Source organism: Daldinia caldariorum (assembly GCF_022478825.1).
Source record: "Daldinia caldariorum strain CBS 122874 unplaced genomic scaffold F4812scaffold_4, whole genome shotgun sequence".
NCBI classification, from domain to species: domain Eukaryota; kingdom Fungi; phylum Ascomycota; class Sordariomycetes; order Xylariales; family Hypoxylaceae; genus Daldinia; species Daldinia caldariorum.
The window spans coordinates 307,204-325,838 of NW_025953040.1; the positions used below are offsets into that span (position 1 = coordinate 307,204).

Below are 18,635 nucleotides of genomic sequence, written 5' to 3' on the forward strand. Positions count from 1 at the left end.
TTTTCCCGAGGTGTTTAAAATATAGATCTCTTGACTCATGCTAGATATGTGCCAGATATAACTTGTTCAAAGACTGTGTCCTTGGACCTAGGGATAAAGTATTTTTCGTTTGCATTTTTCCGCAAAGTAAAACTACTACCACGCGTAATTATTCTATGGGAATTATATATTTGCAAGCTTTACTTCGTCATCATTACCAAGTGAGATGTCTCAGACCTTCGCAGTTAACTGTATTCCAGAGTGAATTGTGGTAATCTATATAATATATTATATCAAGCATCTAGACGATTCCCCTTCAAAATGTCTCCGATGCCCCGGAGGTATTGCTTGGAAGGAGAGTATAGAGACTTATGGAATCTTTTAGGCGTCTATAAACGAAGGGGATAGAAGTCGAATTGTCTTGGGTTGGGATCAGACATGCCAGAGACATGCCAAACCTCATATAACCAAATACATCGTATACGGCTTTTAGATAATAATAATGATGAGTGTCCCATAAAACCACAGAAGGCATGAATTAAGATGATACAAGTGAAGAGACAGGATCAAACAAACTACCTAGGTACCTAACTACAAGATGTCTGAAAAAAGTGAGGTTTCAATATCGACCAAACTACCTTTGACACAACATGGGAAATTCATTCCGTACATGATGGATACCTTCTAGAACTTTAATTGTCTCTATTTCCTCCGATGGAGATTTCATAAGACCTAACGCAACTAGGTAAATAATATGCAAGAAGGTTGGTTACCTATTGTAAGGAGTCTCACTTGAGACTCCTTGGAACAAAGGAGCAACTGTAGTTAGAGTTCCTTGCGGAACAACGAAGTTGTTTTACCTACCTCCTGCTCTGCGACGTGACACCTATGCTTACACGAACTTAGTTAAAACGTCAAGAGTTTAGATTCATATCTACTAGGTACCTAAGATATGTAGCTTCATGATGGATATTTGTATGCGGTATAGCAAAACAAGCAGAAGAAACGAACCAGACGTCTTGAAATTCATCTAACACCAACCCCCTTTTCAAGGGCAAAGTTAACCTAACGTAAGCAAACCTTGACGAGACCAATATCCCCCGTTGAGTCAATCTATATGAGATCTCGTTCTATACGTATAACCGGGTGTAGGTAGGGATAAATACCAGGTACCTACCTAACCTAGACGCTTAGATATATCTACTATAGCAGAGTAATTCCGTGGTTCCTTCTGAATGTCATGCCTCCGCTGACTCTAGCTGATCGACATGTTTGTTGAATTAACATTAGACTACTACATTACGGCCGTTACCCCTTTTCATAGGCACCTAGGGACCTACCTACTTACGGCGCCTAGGTATACGCTTCATGTAGGTGCCTAACCTAGACGTAGTCACCGTCACTCTACGCAAAACACTCCCAAAGCGCAAGGCCCGAACACTTATTTAACCATAATTCATTCATTCAGCAAACACTATCCATCCATCCATCCTACCTACCATACGTCTCTCTTTACAAGACGGCAAAGGGCTGGTCGTTGGTGGTGGTACTTCAAATATACAAATATTGCCTCGGGCGAGAATCATAATACACATCTTTAACGTTAATCCGTATGCCAACGTCTCATGCCGTAGGAGGGGTACCTACCTTCTACCCTACAGGTACGCGGCTATGGGCATGATAATGAAAAAGAAAAGAAAAAAAAGACGCCGAATATTCAATCATACCTGTTACATCTGAAAACGCCTGAGCCATGCCACGCAGTGATACCCACGAGCCCAAAAGAAAAAAAAGGACCGCGGAAACGAAGAGAGCAAAACCATGTTGCGTGTGTGACAGACCGGGTCCTCCCCCTCTAATCGACATCATGCTCATCACTACTCTGCTCCTTCGTAGCCCATTTTACCGGGGGTGCGCTCGTCTTAATCCCGCTACTATCACTCCTCACTCCCGCGCCCGGCTTGCCTAATAATCCACTCGCGCCGCTTCGCGCCCATCCGCCGTTCGTAACGACGTTCATCGCCTTCGTTTCTGGATCCTCCTCGCCCGCCTTATCCTTCCAGTCATCTTCATCGCTGCTAATCTCCTCCTCGAACTCATCTTTGATCGCCACGCCTTGCCGGTTTAGCGTCCGCATCGATACCGAGTTAGGCGGCTCGTCTACGTACAAGTTTGGATCACGGCCCAACACGCGATCCGCCTTGGAAGGGACGCGTCGGCCGCCATTTTGTTGACTTTGATGCCGCGGTTGTGGTGGTGGCGGCGGCGGTTCTCGGTAGTGTCTCCCGGCACCTCCACTGGCTCTCTCGACCCTAATCGGGACGAATCCGGGGTCGGGGTCGCCCCATCCGGCGGCTAGTTCCCGCTGTCGCTGCTGCTGGCGCTCTCGGGCTATCCGTTCCCGCGCTGCTATCCATTTGGGGTTCACTTCCCAGGTCCAGCCGTTACCTGTCGTGTTAATAATCGGGAAGAACCATAGAGCGGGTTTAGGGCCGAATAAGTGTAATAGATTTCGCCTGGCACCAAGGTCGAACGCGTTTGGTAGTTTCTCTGAATCCTGCTCGTCCATATACTCTTCATACCGCTTCCTCGCGCGATACTGTTCCATCTGCTGATATGATAACTGCTGCGGCATATCGTCATCTCCGGGTGCCGTCGCCTCGCCCTCTTCCGGCCTGGTAATGCCGGGTAGCGCATTCGCGTGGCTATCGAGTAATTGCTGACCGTATCTGTGTAAGGGGATGCCCTCGCCGTTGTGTTGTGCTTCGAACTGGTGCTGTAGCGTCTTCCGTAGCGGGCTTAGATACCGAGTCTTCTCTAAACACTCGATAGTTGTCTGGTTCCGACTCGCGAGTAAGATGTGCCAACCAGTAAAGGCGCCGACGACGAGACCGATAATCCCGGAGACGACGGCTAACATGATGAAGTTGACAGGCATAAGAGTATTAGTGTATTGAGTTTGTGCGAATAGCTCGGCGTATACCCAGGTCCCAGAAACGGCGAAGCTATAAAAACAGAATATGGTGGTATATATTAGGAATAGCAAAAAGGCTTTATGGTTTCGTAGGCCTATGCAAGTGGCTAGCCAGGGGCAGTGGTGGTCCATCTTCAGGACGCAGCGGCGACAGGTCGAGCAGTGATGCGCGCGATCGGGTTTTCGGGCCTGGCATTTCTTGCAGAAGCGCAGCTCGCCGTTGGCCTTGACGGTGAAAGAGGTAGCTTGAGGCGGGGCGGTGGTAGGTAAGGTGGAATAGCCGTGATCGTTGGTGGTGCTACCGGGATTCGTGAAGACGGCGGTGGTATAGCACCAATTAAGCATTACGTAGAGAAAGACGCCGCCGAAAGAGGTTTTAGTTCCTATGGGATTATATTGTTAGATTTCAAATCATAATCCTAGGTTCGCAAGGAAAATAGATGTAGGATACGAACCTATCCAACCAGGTTTTGACATAGCACTGGAGCCGATATTAACGACAACCCATACAGCCCAGGTGGTGACCCCGTAGACAAAGGCGAGAGGAAAATAGGTGAGGGCACCGCAGCAATAGCGCTCCATGCGCCGTACCCATCTCCGAGCCATATTCGGTGGTGATCGCAACGAGGGCGAAGGGATTCTATCCATGAGGTGACGATTGCGCAGACATATAGATCCAACTTCGACTTCGTAACCCGATTCAGAGAGAGAGAGAGAAGAAGAAAAAAGAGAGATGGATAATATAGTTAGCTAAGAGGTAACGAAAGAGAAAAAAGATGACGCTCTGCCGACCAAAAAAATGAATGAAGCAAGTTGATCACATTATGAAACTGATTCACTATTCTTTTTTTTTTCTCTTAGGGATCAAGGTTGGTGTGGTTGGTTTGCTGGTTCAGATCGCTGCTTACAAAACGTCCCCTGACGAATTTCAGGATCCAGAACTCTCTGACCTGAAGTGGATCCGTGCACCTAAAGGCACCTAAAAGCTAAGGGGAACGTGGGTTCCATTCCGGAAAGGACGGAGGCTTGGCTGTGGCTAGCTACATAGGTACATAGTACATGTAGTATTAGGTTAGGCTATAATATCAGGTGCAGTATCTAGTGATAGTACTAATCCGGGGCTTATATGACTGTACAGCAAGTATGAAGTAAATAGGTAATATATCTGATCTCATCTAGTGCCGAGCAGTCTCATCATTCACTTGACCTTTTCAACTCCCTCGAGATGTTAAGAAGTTCGATAATTACCTATAACAAATAATTCTTTAATTTCTTCATTTGTAATATCCTATCAACTAAGTACCTAAGGTACCTAGTCTCCTATAATAATAGCAACAGCAGATAACCCTCACGACGCCGTGCCACTATTATAAGTATAAGTACTCCCCAGATCTCCCCATCTGATATTCATAAACGTGACGCTCGTATCCGGCCTCTTGCTGCGGATGATCTCCGGGCTGCCCTCTTCGTACGTGCACGGCCCGGCGTTCCCCGCGTCCAGCCAGTTCATGAACTGCTTGTCGTCGTTCCAGATGCTGAACGCGAGCACCATGCCCCGGTCCAGCGCTTGCCCCGTGTTCGTCAGCCCGCCCATGTTCTCGAAGTTGTCCGCCACGGCCTGGCAGTGGGACATGCGCAGCGAGTCCCCCGGTGGCACTGGTAGCAGCTGTTAGTACCTAGGGTAAGTTGTAACGACTACCTGGCATGTACTGTACATATATCTCAGAACATTCTGACTGTCGTCGAGAAGCATGGGAGAGAAAAAGGAGAAAGGAGAGTATTAACATACTATTCCGCGCTACCACCGGCGCGTTCTCAATCACCACGCCGTCCTGCACATACAGCCTCCTGACCTCGTTCAAGATGCCCTTCGTAATATCCGCCGGGTTCCCCTGCGTGAGGAACTGCGTCGTGACCGTGAACGGGCGCGAGGTGTCGACGGTGAACCGCGTCCGGTCGGGATTATACGTCGACCCGGGCGGGGGCGACCGCGGCCCGTAGTACGTCGTGTTACCCATCCGCCACGTGTTGTACGCGCACCCGGACTTGTCGCACACCCCCAGCGTCCCGCACAGCACGTCCCCCTTGCACGCGTACACCCCCGGCTCGCTGCACGCGTGCGCCGTGAACGCAGACGCCAGCGAGTTCGCTTCCCAGATGTCCATCTCGTTGCAGCACGCCCCGTCCGCGTCCATGTTAGCCTAGATTGATAGGTCTCCTGTTAGCTTAAAGGCAAAAAATAAAAAAAATAAAAAAAATCCATGGGCTGGTAAAGCTCACCACCCCGTTGATAAACGGCAGCCTCGGGCACTGCGCGTCGCAGTACCCAGTCCCGTACCTCGCGCCCGCCGGGTTCAGCGCGCCGCGGGCCCCGGTGCGGTTCATCTCGGCGAGGTACATGGCGCCGTTCATGCCGCAGACGAGCTTCGAGACGTCCACGTCAAAACTGATCTCCTGGTTCTTCAGGCGCAGGATCTCGTAGTCGTCCCCCTCCGCGTCCAGCAGGTACACCCGTGGCGTCAGCGTCGCCAGCTTGCCGCTGCCGTCGCGGCTCTCCCCGTACATATTCAGCGTCAGGACGCTCCCGCCCGCGAGCACCCCGTTGCCCGCGTAGTCCGCGCCGTCGAGCACGCAGTTCTTCGCGCACGCCGACGCGTCCGGACACAGCGATTTGTTGAACGCGCCGCCGCCGTAGCCCCCGCAGCTAGCAGTCCCGTCGACCTGCCGCAAGGCGTGGAAGCTCGCGTCCAGGACGACGGACGTGTTTTGCTTGACGCAGCCGCCCCGCTTAGTGCACTTCTCCGTCGTGAGCTGCGGGTGCGTCTCCGCGCTGCCGATGCCCTGCGCCATTACCACTATCACCACCACCGTCTGGCTGACGAGAAGCCACGCGGCCGTGATCGTGGTCGCTGCGTGTAAGTGCATGATCGATCGCCCGTGGAATTAATGGTCGAAGGTAGTGCGGTAGAAGCTACCTACTTCGCTAAATCCGAGACGAAGTCGAAATTGGGGCGACTTACAGGCATATAAATCCTTCCCCTCCCCCCCAAACCATGTCAGACCCCCCTCTTCTTCTTCATGGGCTTTCTGCGACCTAGTAGGTAATCAGAAACCCAATTCACGCATATTAAGGGCGCATCTGCCGATCCCCGCCTTTTCAGCAAAAGATGATCACCGGCCGACTAGGCAATATATGAGTACAGTACCTAATGTAGGGCTCGATACCACACCAATCCTCGTCTTGATAGAAAGGTTACCCGCGCTGCGTTTGGGGGAAAGGCGGAGAACCCAGTCAGTCAGTCACGACATACTTAAGCGCGAGAGCAATTATATAGGTAGGTATATCTTCTGGGTGATAACCCTATATGGCGACGCCGAAAAGATTCGGATATACTCCGTCCTAGATATGTTTCGATATTTTAGACGAGTTAGTTATCCCATTTCCTACCTACCTAACTTTAGGTAAGTGTATTATTACCTTGATATACCGTACCTATTCCAGTCGACTGGAAGTTCGAGGCTAGGTAAGTAAGACAGGTAAGGTAAAACATTTCGCAGCAAAGGGTGGGTTGCCTGCTCTGGTAATTAGCTCTACATACGTCCAGAACCCTGGCGGCTGAATTGTATAGAGTGATCTGCGGCAAAGTTCAATCATAATCTGCATGGATAAAATGCCCTACGATAAAGTATGGGGTTGTTTCTTAATACCTAATTGGCCGGAGCGTCTAAGGGTTACATATGATACCATGCTATGGCAATTGAAAGACATGAGCTACCGAGGCCTGGTCAGGTCTTCATTTAGTATCACGTTGCTAAACTGAGGTGGTTTTACCAAGAGAAAATCATCGCGTATATTGCTAAGTCATCGCAAATTTCCTCTAGCTGGTACTTGAGACTGCGAGCTATCTGCCCGTCTATCTGGGCTAGCTACCTCTTAATTGCTAAAAAATATAGCTAAGCTTAACGAAAATCAACGCATAAAGAACTCAACGCAACTCGGATCATCATGTCTTGAGATCGAATCATGGCCGGTTGAACTAGCAGCCGTTTCAAGGTGAAATCTAACTTTTCTGGTGGGACACAGTTGCCCACTCACACCGTCGTCTCCTCAGGAAGCTCCGTTCCTAATAGAATTCCGAAAATTGTCGTTTATATAGGTACCTTAGGTAGGTAAGTTACCAGAATTGGTACTCCTCATGGGTAATGACCTTCTTCCTCGGGTTTGACTGAGGGTTAGAGGTCGAGCTTGAAGTTTGCTTATTCTTCTCCTCTACCCATGCATCCGAGCCGGGCACGGGTCCGGACCCATTACGTTGCTTGGACGCCGCCCAATCTTCGTCAAATTTCATCTTGGCCGTACCATCTGCAAGTCCGTTGAGTATTTTAATATCCAAGGCGCCGTTGGTAACTTGCTTGATCGCAAGTTCAAAGATCCTGTCATTTCGGACTTTGCACTTGGTTATGCTTACAGTCTCGGCGTGTTGGATCCATGAAGCACCGGATGTGAAAAAATCTGCGCATCCAGGGCATTTAAACCGTGGGGCCGTGTGTGCCGGAGACTTCAGATGGGCTATCAGCCCATTTGCGCTCTTCAGCTTCGAGCTATGAGAACGTCAGCATTTTATACTTGATTCAAATGAGGCGATCGGAATAGTTAAAGTACTTACTTGCATGTCTTGTGAGGACATTTGAAAGTTTCTAAGATCGGGTCTTTAAACAGACCCACGTTGAAGTTCGGATGATATGGATCAAGAATACGTTCTCCAGTCGGCTGAATAGAATGAGATGGGTTTGTCATGCTCTGAAGAAGAGACGGGGGAGGTCGGATAGCGGGGGTTCCCGTCTTCTCAGGGAACAGGTTCTTCTTCTGAGCCCAGGCATTTAAAGGGCGCTGCTGCTCGAGGTTAGTTGAGCCATCTCCGGTGAGCAAGTCAGACTGGTTCGAGCCGCCTTGGTAGTACTGCTGCTTTGCGGTTCTAGGAAATTGCTCGGGATGATCTTCGACTTTGAGACTCTGTTCTTTCTTCCATTCATCTCCCCAAACGTCCTTGATCTCGGGAAAGGACGCGCTAGGGTTGACGCTGAGGTCTACATCCTTCGTTATGCCTAGTCCGGTTTCTCGTAGGGCCTTCGAGATGGACTTGACCATTTCAGGAATATTCCCAGAGATATCCGAAGGAAAGATAGCGTAACACTCGCCTCTTTCGACATGGCTCATCCATGAGCCGGCAGAGGTGAACTTGTTGTTGCAACCAGGACAAGGGAGATCTTGCTCCTTCTTATGGTCCTATATGAGTTTTCAATGAGTTGCTACCTTCCATGCAAAGGAAAACTCTAATTAGAAAGGGAGAAAATAAAACTCACATCGGCTCGGTGTTGAATCAAAGCGTCTAGGCTATGGAAAGCCCGTTTGCAGAAAGTACAATGCAGGTGACCTGATTTCTGTTGGTGGAGGTATAGACCACGCTGATCGGGGAATATGGCCATGCACTTGGAGCACCTCAAAGGAGGGCCCTGAGTGGCGCTCTTCTTAGGCGCCATTGATCCTTGCCGAAGGTCGAAAAAAGAAATTGGAATAAGAATACTTGTAAGAACGCTAGCTAAGTGAGTTGAGATGGAATGATAGATTGTCTAGGTTAGGTAGGGATGAAGTTATTAGAATACCTCGTTGAGGTTTATTATTTTGAAGTTGGGAGGAAGAGGAATAAGGATGGGAACAATGGGGGGAACGCCTCGTTTAAATATTCATTCAGAGGAATAGGAATTGTACGTAGGTAGCTGAAGGGAAAGAGTACAGTGAATATATTTAGGTAGGTATTCAAGGCAGGTACGATATCTAAACTATGGCATTCTATTCCGTGTACCTTCCCCGGCTCGTCGACGTTACTGCCATAATAGGTATAGTAGGGCGTGTATAAGGGATGCATAGAGAGACTGCCTTCCACGGATCTTGTAGGCAAATAATTTACATAATCTTACCTAAGGTAGGAGGTATGTATATTCTGTAGTGTATGCTAACTTGGAAGTCGCAGTGGTTGACTTCTACTATTCTATATCAGGCACTGTCTAGCTTGAAAGGGGGCTTCTACGGAGGACAGTTCACTTCTAGGTTATTTACATTGAATAATACCTAGCTCTCATTCACTCGAAATCTTATGATATAGAAATAGCGCCACTGCATCAATAGCAAACCTTAGAATCTAGGGTAGTGGTTGCAGTGGCCTACTTTACCCCTGAGATATTGCACTGCACGTGACCTTGACACGGGCAGTGATATTTGTCACGTGGCATACGTGTACATAATACCTGCACATGCTTACGTAGGACCTTCGCGTTTCGCCTTATGTCTCGACTGTCCTTTGTATCATAAAGTGCGTGCATAAATCCGTACCTGTGGGAATATCCCAAATCGTACCTATCCAGACAACCTGGCCTTCCAATTGTCTACTAAATCGTAGAACTAAACCATTTACTTAGTTGCATACCTCATACACCTACCAGGTAACCTATGAAGCAACCACTTTAAACAGCTCTCTTAACTTTGAATCTCTACCCGTTTAAACTTCTACCGATATTTTACACAAGTCATATACAATCCCCTTATCCCGTAATAAGCTTGAATCTCTCTCCCTTGTAATCGATAACCCCTCAACCAATACGAGACACACCATCGTGGACATCACCAGCCATCACCAGCCATCATGGCTACCGCACCCTTCAATTCCAAATCGCCCACAATTAGGCGCATATGTACGTTCATCCCATTACCTAGATGCTCCCCGACATATATATTTACCTTAGCTACCTGGTATTTATATATAAGAACTAACCGCTCTCCAAACAGTAAAAGAAGCCGCCGAGCTCTCCGCCTCCCCCTCCGCCGACTACACCGCCGCGCCCCTAGAAACAGACCTCTTCGAATGGCACTTCACGCTGCGGGGGCCGCCGAAATCCGCCTTCGCGGGGGGCATGTACCACGGGCGGATCGTGCTGCCGGCGGCGTACCCGCACCGGCCGCCGTCGTTCCGCTTCGCGACGCCGAGCGGGCGCTTCGAGGCCAACCGCGAGATCTGCCTGAGCATCTCGGGCCACCACGAGGACACGTGGCAGCCCGCGTGGGGGGTGCGCACCGCGCTCGTCGCCCTGCGCGCCTTCATGGAGACCGACGCCCGCGGCCAGCTCGGCGGGCTCGACACCAGCGACGCCGTCCGCCGCAAGCTGGCGGCCGATAGCGCCGCTTGGAGGTGCGCGACCTGCGGGAAGACGAACGCGGAGATCATGGCCGAGTGCGAGAGGCGGTGCGCGGAGATGGATGCGGAAAACGGCGGCAGGAGGAAGCGGGAGGGGGAGGAGGAGCTGGTCGAGGTCCCAGCTGAGTTGAAGGTGGGGTTCCGCGATGAGATCGAGAAGGCGAGGACTGCTGCTGGTGCTGCTGCTTCCGCGGCGGGTGCTGGCGAGAGCGAAAAGGAGGAGGATTCGGAAAGTGCGGAGCTGGCAGAGGGGTTTGTGCAGACTGCGCCGAGGAGGGAAGACCCGTCGGCCGCTCCCAGACCCGCACAGGCAGTTCCTCCGCCGACGAGAACGATACCGTTGCCGCCGAGTGGTGGCGTAGGGCAGGCTACGTCGTTTCAGACGCCGAGAAGGGTAGATCCGAACACGGGGGTGCCGCCGTGGGTCGACTACGCGATCGTGTCGCTGATAATCCTGTTAATTGCGATGGTGACGAAGGTTCTCATTGGTCGTTAAGTTAAGTAACCTACTTGGTGATTAGTAGAAAGCAAGCATGAGCATGAGAATGAGCAAGGGGAAACAGGCGTTACGGGCTAGGGCAGGACAGGACAGGGACAGCACGGGACAATAGGCGTGATTGAATTACATGTGATTAGAGGGGAAGTGGTGATAGTGATACCAAGAATTGGATTAGAGATTGAATTTCTGGAACTTCGGACGCTACCCGAAACGAGCTACACGAGCCTTGAGTTATACCTACAGAATTATATAAAAAAAAATGCAACAGGGAAAGGATGAGAAACTGTAATTTGGGCGCTAAACGGGATCAGATTCCCGTCTACATTAGCAGCCATCTCTCGCCCGAGGGACTACAAACGCAAGGCATTATCTACCTGTAAGGAAACGAATACCAAGTATTACTACAAACTTCATTAAAGAGTGTTCTAATTAAAAATAGTATGTGTTTCTTGCTCATTACCAACTCTGCGGTCAAAATTCTAGCAAGTCTGGAACAAGCTTCGCAGCAAACCGATGGATATCTCGTTCCTCAAACGCCCTAATATGCTACCATATCTCGCCCTGCCATGCAATGTAACCATTTTGGTATTGTACAAGTGCAATTTTGGTGTAAATTTACACTGGAAACTCTCCCTAATTATATCAAGTTTGGGAGCCGCCTCGTCCCACCACGTCTAGCGCCAGTTGACCTACGACCAACCACCACCACTCCCCTACTGTGGCGCTCTGTCCTGATTCATACCGTTTCAAAATGCCTAGACCGTCGATCCAGTCCATGATCAACTTGGCTTCGAACGGTTCAACGAACGGCTTCAGCAACACGCTCGCCGTCTGCGCAGTTAACGGACCTTTAGTTGCGAGCGCCAAAGTCGTCATGCTGAGATACGTAATCCAGCGGGCCTTGTCGAGATTCCCAAAGAAGTCGACCCAGATGGGTATCTCTCTTCGAGCTCCCTCTAGGGGTACACCAACATGCCCTACTTGCTGAAGAACCGGCAGGTCCTCGTTGTACACGTAGCTCTCAGTAGGCAACAGCCTTACGTTAAAATGATAGTAACTCTTCGGGAACGTCCGGCCGTCGTAGTTACCTGGCTCAAAACCAAAGGGTATATTAGGGATGTCTACAGCTTCTGCGTGAATGCGACCGAGGGCTTGAAGGTTAAATATCGCCATGATCGTGCCCTCATCAGCAACGTACGGAACAAGAAACTCCCGCCCTTCGCGGAAGCTCTCATCTAATAGCGTTTTGAAGTTAGCGGATTGTGCGAACTTCTCAACTGTAGCCGGTTTCTCAAGATGTTTCGCAAACACTCCGTGCAGTCGTAAAGATTGACCCAAGATCTTCCCTTTGCTTCTTGAAGCCACCCTCTCTGATATAAGCTTATCGACGGCTTTCTTGAGTAACCTATTTGTTTCGGCTTCATTCCCGTCACTCAAACTTAAGAGCCTTGTGCGTATTTCCTCGGGCGTCTTCGCGCCCCGTATTGGGGTCACGCACAAGGAGCGAACCCACGATCTGGCCCGGCCGGTGACTTCGTCTCCCGCTGGAGTATTGTGAGTTAAAGGGATGGAAATAGGCTCGCTAGATGTGGCTTCGACTCGCGAGTATATAGAAGCTAGGTTCTGGAACCACGTTTCCCTCCAATCTGTAGCTTCGTTGTCTACATCTTCAAGAGAAAATGTATCTTCTAGATCATGTCGGGACCCAGGAAGTTCTACTTTGTCGTGGGTCTCTAGTTTAGTGGCCCAAAGGATTAGAGATTGCCAATCGTAGGAGTCGATGTCGTCGTAGTTAAGCGGTTCAACTTCTCCCGCTTCATAAGCTTCCAAAAATGCCGACTGGAATTTCTCCGTCAGTGCATCAATGTACGTCTTTCGCTCCCTGCTAACTCTGGGCCAGAACTTTCTTAGCGCCGAGTGAGAAAACTTAGGAAAAGCTTTTAGTATTGAGCCGATATCTGCCTTTCTATCTACCCCGCCTAGGAGAGTTTTGAAGACAACGAATGCGGCTATGACCTCTGTTTCGCCGCTAAGGCCAAAATGATTATCATCGTTCGGGCGCGGTACGCTCACGCGTCCGCGATGCTGGATAGGTATGGGTCTGAGCGATCGCGTCTTGTACTGGACTTCAGCTTGGGGTGCCGGTGCCGGTGCCATCTGTATCTTTTTCAAGGGTTTCTTTTCGCTTGGCTTGGCTTGCTCATTAGGTTGCGAGTCGATAGGATACCCTCTTCTTGGTCTGCCCCTGTTGCGATGAATCATTGACAAGCCTGCGTTTTCATCGTCGAGGGTTGCGTTCTTGATCTCGTCCGGAATGTTCTTTGCCGTGTATTGGCCGTTACTTGGCCATTCGAGCGCAATAGGCTTCATATTTGCCTTTGATTCCTCAGACGAGAGGGAGATGAATATATAATCAGGTGCAACTGATCCATGCAAGAGGATCTGAGACCCTTCAGCAGATTGCTCCCATCTCTCGATGATACCCACTTCTCGTAGGAACTTCCCGTACGAGGGATCCGCCCAAGAGTTGAATTGAAATTTGCCTCGAATTGATTTGAAAATATCCCCGGAATTTTGTGGCAAATTTGCTAGCTGAAACCATTTGGCTTCTGGCATGGCCCCGGCCAACGTAAAGCTCGTGGAATTCGACTCAAAGAAGCTGACTGGCAGCCAAGGCCAGCAGCCAGTTTTCGTGTTTCGAATCAGTTTACTCTGTACAAATGTAGTACCAGACTCTGCCAAGGGTTGATTCAAGCTCTCATCCGGGACATCTCCATGATGTGCTCCAGGTGACATTGTATCATCATCCTCTTCTTCAGACCCCAAATCCTCTGGTATGAATGATGTAGATATAGAAGGCTTGACAAATCGATCAACTGGGCTTTTCTCGGCCATCTCTATTACTCCAGGCGTTGCTTGCTCGTAGCTTTCTCCATTGCCAAACCCAATCGAATCATGATTCCAAAGAAGCTCTCCAGGTGAGAGTGCACTGTTTTCCTTCGGCACGTTTGCACTGTTGGGCTCATTGCTGGAAAGTCGACCCATGGATAGTAGCGCCTTTTCGCGAGAAGTTCGTAGTGAAGATAATATCATATCAATACTGAGACGCATTGAGGTAGCTTCTTGGGGTGAATTTGACCATGTGCTTGTAGCAAAGTTTTGAAGACAGGCGTGCTTCTGAGCCCATTTATCGCCTGGGTTCTGCTTCTGGTTCCAAATATATTTTGCAACTTTGGCAGTCGCCCATGATTCACGTCTATCGCCTCGTTTCCGCGGCTTTGGTGTCTTCCTAGATTTATCTATGGTGCCGTCGTCCACACGAATCTTCTTGGCGGGTGCTATATCTAACGATTCATCTTCTTCAGCTGGTCGCTTCGAGCTAGCTGCATGTGTGGAAGCGTCGTTAACGACATAAGCCTGGTATTGTAATACTTCAATATCTTCGGTTACGTTAGATTTTCTAAGCTGCTTTCGAGGTCCATTTGACGACGTGGAGTCTCTGTATTTCGATGCAAGCGCGTCGAAAAGCTCGCTCTCATCCTGCGAGAGTGAAAATTCTTCTGGTATATACGGCTCTGGGTGCATTTCTCTCATCTTCTCCTTTACCGTTTCCACTTTGGGATCCGCAGCTAAATCCGTGGCAGTAGGCGCGCCTTGCCGGCTCTTTGTAAGTACGCAACATTCTTGAAGTTTGCCATTATCGTCGAGGAAGAAGAACCGGTGCTGCGCCAATGCACCGGCCTTCTCCATCTTGTTCACCAAGTTCTGGCACACCTTCCAGTCTGGGGGCTCAATATCACTATACCTCTTGACCCAGAGAGATACTATAGCCAAGTATAAAGATCGCTGTCCCGGAAAAACTCCGTCATTCCTGTCAAGTAGATGTTCGATAATAGAAGTTGTCCGATCCTTGCGTATTGTACCCACGGTGAGTGTAGACGACTTACGAGGCTTCTTCGGAGATGATTGATTTGACTGCGTAACGTCGCTGTCTAAGTGACTACTAACTATAGCAGAGTCTTGGCTCTTGTTTGATCCATTATAATGAATAACAGCCGGTGAAGCCGCAGTTCTAGATGGGGCGCGGGCTATAGGCACGACGGGTTTTAGTAGATTGATCCTTAAGTTGAAATCGGGCGGCGCAGGCGTCTCATTCCCGATATCTGTTTGCCCTGGATAGGGTTCATATGCAGTAATATAAGATTCAGGTTTCTCAGCTCCAGTTGTTCGGTCACGTTTGCGTGTCAAGGCAGACTTGCTTGTTCTTTTCTGGGAAGTTTCCTGCATCGCAGAAATTTCCTGTTTTTGGTTGGTATTTGGCGCACCATTTTGAGGCTTCTTGGGTGTCATATGGGACGACCTTTGATTCACTTGACTTGCTGGAGGAATCGTACCGGAAAGATCGGTCAACGTTGCCTGGCTATTCTCTCTTCGTTTTCGATGATCGATAACATCATAAGCATCAACATCTTGTAAAATAATAGAGCTGCCGGTATATTCTTGTGTAGCTGAGTCACTGGTATTCTGACTGGATATAAGATTTTCGCTGAAACGAACACGCTTGTGAGGTAGCAAGCGCCGGCCACTCCCTACAATAGAATTACGCTGCGATGGCTTACGAGCTAATTCTGGTACCTGGAGATTATCATAGCCATTGCTTTGTTCTTGGCCGTCAGGTGTTTTCGGTAACGCCGCCTTGGGTGCTTCCTTTAGCTTCGCAAGTTGTCTAGGAGGTGGTGCCGGCGTTGGGGTATAAGCGGGATTGCAAGTAGTGCGGGATTTGTTGAGGTGATAGTCTAACCCGTTCGAATTCTTCCAGCTATTTCCGCACTTATCACATCGGAATATCGTCTTACTGCCACGTTTAGTCGGCCTCAGCTTGGCCTGATTTGATCCTGCTTCTTCCGATAAGGCCAAGCTATTGTCAAGAGTAGCTCGCGGCGGCTCTTGCATTGGGCTTGAAGGCCGGGTACTGGGTTCGTACGAAGGAATTTCACCAAGATTTGCGGGGTTGTTATCTTGTATACCTTCTAACCAAGCCTTAAGTGAATTGCACTTTAATGTGAGAACAAGAGACTTTTTTCGTCGTCCCTTCCTTCCAGGCGGATCCAACGAGTTGTCAGGCTCGCGATATACGCCAGATGGTCGAGAAGGCGGCGGGGGCGATGAAAGCTGCTCAGGGGGAGTAGATTGTATAATGTCGAGGATAGGTTGTTCGATAGATTGTTGCGGGCTGGTCGTAGGGACAGGTACAGGAATAGGTCCATTCACATTCAGATGTGTTCCCTGGTCGTCGTTTATAACCTCACCATCTGCTGCAGCTAGTGCATCTGTACCAACATCTCCCGAAGACGCTGTTTCTATTCGAGGTACTTTTTTAGGGTGCTCTTGCACATCACCACATGGGTCCTTAGTGGGTTCCTCTAAACCTCTCTTCCTCTTTCTATTCTTTTGTGGTCTCGGTGCTAGGAAGGTGTCGTGAAGCTGGGAGAACGAGGCAGGTGATGACATCAGTTTAGATGATTGGATCTGCGAATAAGTATAAGCACCTCCTGTTATTGCTACACGGCGCTGTGATGTGTGTACGTCGAAAGTTTGCACTTCCGAATTCACATCCTGGCCATCGGCATTGTTTCCATTGTTTTGTTCTGTGGAGCTGCCAACTTCTCCATTCGCGAAGAACTGGTAGGTCATTGTTTTCCCTATGCGATTAAGCTGCGACGTAACGTTAAGGTGTTGTAGGTGAGGGGGCTGAGAGTTGGGCAATGATAATGTCCCAGTAAGTGCGGCGATGTACTTGCGATAGCTATGTCCTAATGTCTGGCGACCGATTTCGAGGTTTGAAGACCCCTTGGGGCCAGCTCTTTTGATTATCTCGAATGTTGTATTGACCATAGGTTTATACGGGGTCCACAGAGATGGTACAAATTGCTCCTTATGTATCGATTTTGTTTGGCGCTCTTGGGTTGAGACCTGCTTCGGCTTGACTTGACTATGAGGACTGGGCTTAGCTCCCTTGTTAAATCTAGCCCGAGACGCTTGTCCTCTTTTTCCTAGCCGGGCCGAAGGGACTCTGATATGAGCACTTGGTGTTGTTCGGAAGACTCTCCACTCCTCAGCCGTTGGCTCCCTGATGAATTTCACACAGTCTTTGAAGAGCCTCTGGCCATTCGCGAATCGTGCAGCTACAAACGTAACTGCTCCTATGCTGGTAAACCATCGGGATGTTTTCGCCAAGGCTCTCATTTGTGGCACACGGTTAGCATCTAACTTAGTCCGAACATCGCAGTATCTCATAATTCCCCATGCTTTAATGACAGCATTGAAAGCCTGCGCAATGGCTATATAATCCAGTCTCTCGCCGTTCCAGCTAGCGCTAAATGGAACTGGGCGAAGATCTTTGGTTAAAGTCTCCTTGGATAAGTCGAGCGTCTCAAGATTAAGACCGTCACGATTTTCCTTTGCATTGTCGGCAAATCGAGCAAGCCACAATTTACTAGAGCGACATCCTCGAAGAATAATAGGTTGTTTGATAATGTACCCCTTTTTTGCCAGAGCGTCGGTGCGAGTGGGGAGAGATCTCTTATCTTGGCCAGACAGTCGAACCAGATCTCCTTGAAGAATACCCTTCTCCCTCACAGATGCAATATCAACAAGTGCTTTCCATTCAAAGAACGGTAGCCGCTTGAGATCTGGACCATGTCCAGCAATTGTTTTCCATTGTCGCTCATCCGAAACATGAAGGCGAGGTCTGTACTTTGGCACAGTCTCTTGCAGGCCTCGGCGGCCCTTCGAAGCACTCGGGCGTTCATTTGCTGGAGTAGTATTTTGATTTTGAGATGTGCTAGCATCGTCTGTGGGTGGCAAGTCGTCTTCCTCTTCTGGAAGAGCTAGGATCTCCTCTAACTTGCGATGATTGAATTGTCTGTTAGTGCCTACGGAAACATCTGCTCTCGACACCAGCCATCCCCAGACCTTTGAGTACATGCAAAACTCATGACTACTGGGATCCTGAGAAGTCCGCGGTGCATTGTCGATTGGCGGAGAGTTAGCATTTGCGTTACTTGGTGTCGGCCTTTCACCACGATGCTGTACAGAAGTGCCAATCTGTTCCTGAGCACCATTATAAAAAGAATCTATCGTCTTCAGTAACGTAGAAACCGAACATCCTAATGGTCAAAAAAGTAAGCTTTCGTTCACGATATTAATAGAGCAGCTGTCGACGAATCCGGGCGGAAATCGCCAAGAAACTCGAGAAATTCAAAAAAAATGGTGTACTCACCTCGAACGCCAGAGAAGGCGATTTCAGTTAGGAGGGACTCGATCAGTTCGTCGAGGCCAATCTCCATTTTGCACGTGGGTATTCAGGCATGAGAAAAAAAAAAGAGAAAAAATGGTGATAGAATTTTAGACGCTAAAAGGATCGAACCAGTGTGCTTGGGAGATTTGACTTGCGAACGCGAATGAAGTTGTTTCTAAATTGAGAATGCAAGATTGATTTTCAGTGAGGGGAACTTCCAACCAAGTTGGAACTCACGAATTGTGGGGGCACATACCTTAGGTTAAGGCATGTACACAAGTACACTGAATCAGTCATGAATCAGTCAGGTGTCCCACCGTTTTAGAGTTGAAGCAAGCATCTGGCAGGCTGGCCTAGTGGCTCAATATCGGTTAAGCTCCAGTGTATCTATTATGTAACTCCGAGATACTATCCAAGATGTACTTGAGGTACTGTGCGAGGTACCCCTTATTCTTCCCAGCCTCACCTCCAAAAAAGCATATCAGATGTTATCTCCAGTCTCTGAGTAGACATAACTTAGGTAGTATTCATATACTTGCGACAACGAAACAATATGAGGTTAAAGGGGAACATAATAGCTACTCCGAATCAGTGGTGAATGTAACAATTTTGAGAATAATCTCTCGTCTCTAT

At 49.0% G+C, this 18,635-nt stretch overlaps 5 protein-coding genes across 5 annotated transcripts; 1 reads left to right on the forward strand and 4 right to left on the reverse strand.

Annotated features, from left to right (window-relative positions):
* Positions 1 to 1,834: 1,834 nt before the first annotated feature.
* Positions 1,835 to 3,601, reverse strand: F4812DRAFT_450187 (palmitoyltransferase PFA3; the record flags this gene model as incomplete). The annotated part of the gene is made up of 2 exons (XM_047936065.1): positions 1,835 to 3,336; positions 3,409 to 3,601. 2 exons carry the CDS (start codon positions 3,599 to 3,601, stop codon positions 1,835 to 1,837), a joined length of 1,695 nt encoding a protein of 564 aa, XP_047792002.1.
* A 471-nt stretch (positions 3,602 to 4,072) lies between these two features.
* On the reverse strand, positions 4,073 to 6,037 carry F4812DRAFT_299480 (glycoside hydrolase family 7 protein). Its single transcript, XM_047931213.1, has 3 exons — positions 5,234 to 6,037; positions 4,743 to 5,154; positions 4,073 to 4,609 (listed from the first exon to the last, which is right to left on the reverse strand). Exons 1-3 carry the CDS (start codon positions 5,876 to 5,878, stop codon positions 4,302 to 4,304), a joined length of 1,365 nt encoding a protein of 454 aa, XP_047792003.1. The 5' UTR covers positions 5,879 to 6,037; the 3' UTR covers positions 4,073 to 4,301.
* Positions 6,038 to 6,873: 836 nt separating this feature from the next.
* F4812DRAFT_469784 (uncharacterized protein) lies at positions 6,874 to 8,780 on the reverse strand. Its single transcript, XM_047938909.1, has 3 exons — positions 8,318 to 8,780; positions 7,621 to 8,240; positions 6,874 to 7,555 (listed from the first exon to the last, which is right to left on the reverse strand). The coding sequence occupies exons 1-3, from the start codon at positions 8,492 to 8,494 to the stop codon at positions 7,129 to 7,131; spliced, it is 1,224 nt and encodes a 407-aa protein (XP_047792004.1). The 5' UTR covers positions 8,495 to 8,780; the 3' UTR covers positions 6,874 to 7,128.
* Positions 8,781 to 9,305: 525 nt separating this feature from the next.
* On the forward strand, positions 9,306 to 11,122 carry F4812DRAFT_419961 (UBC-like protein). The gene is made up of 2 exons (XM_047933400.1): positions 9,306 to 9,703; positions 9,798 to 11,122. Exons 1-2 carry the CDS (start codon positions 9,655 to 9,657, stop codon positions 10,697 to 10,699), a joined length of 951 nt encoding a protein of 316 aa, XP_047792005.1. The 5' UTR covers positions 9,306 to 9,654; the 3' UTR covers positions 10,700 to 11,122.
* A 222-nt stretch (positions 11,123 to 11,344) lies between these two features.
* On the reverse strand, positions 11,345 to 18,051 carry F4812DRAFT_457091 (uncharacterized protein; the record flags this gene model as incomplete). The annotated part of the gene is made up of 2 exons (XM_047937105.1): positions 11,345 to 17,871; positions 17,985 to 18,051. 2 exons carry the CDS (start codon positions 18,049 to 18,051, stop codon positions 11,345 to 11,347), a joined length of 6,594 nt encoding a protein of 2,197 aa, XP_047792006.1.
* Between the last annotated feature and the right edge of the window lie 584 nt (positions 18,052 to 18,635).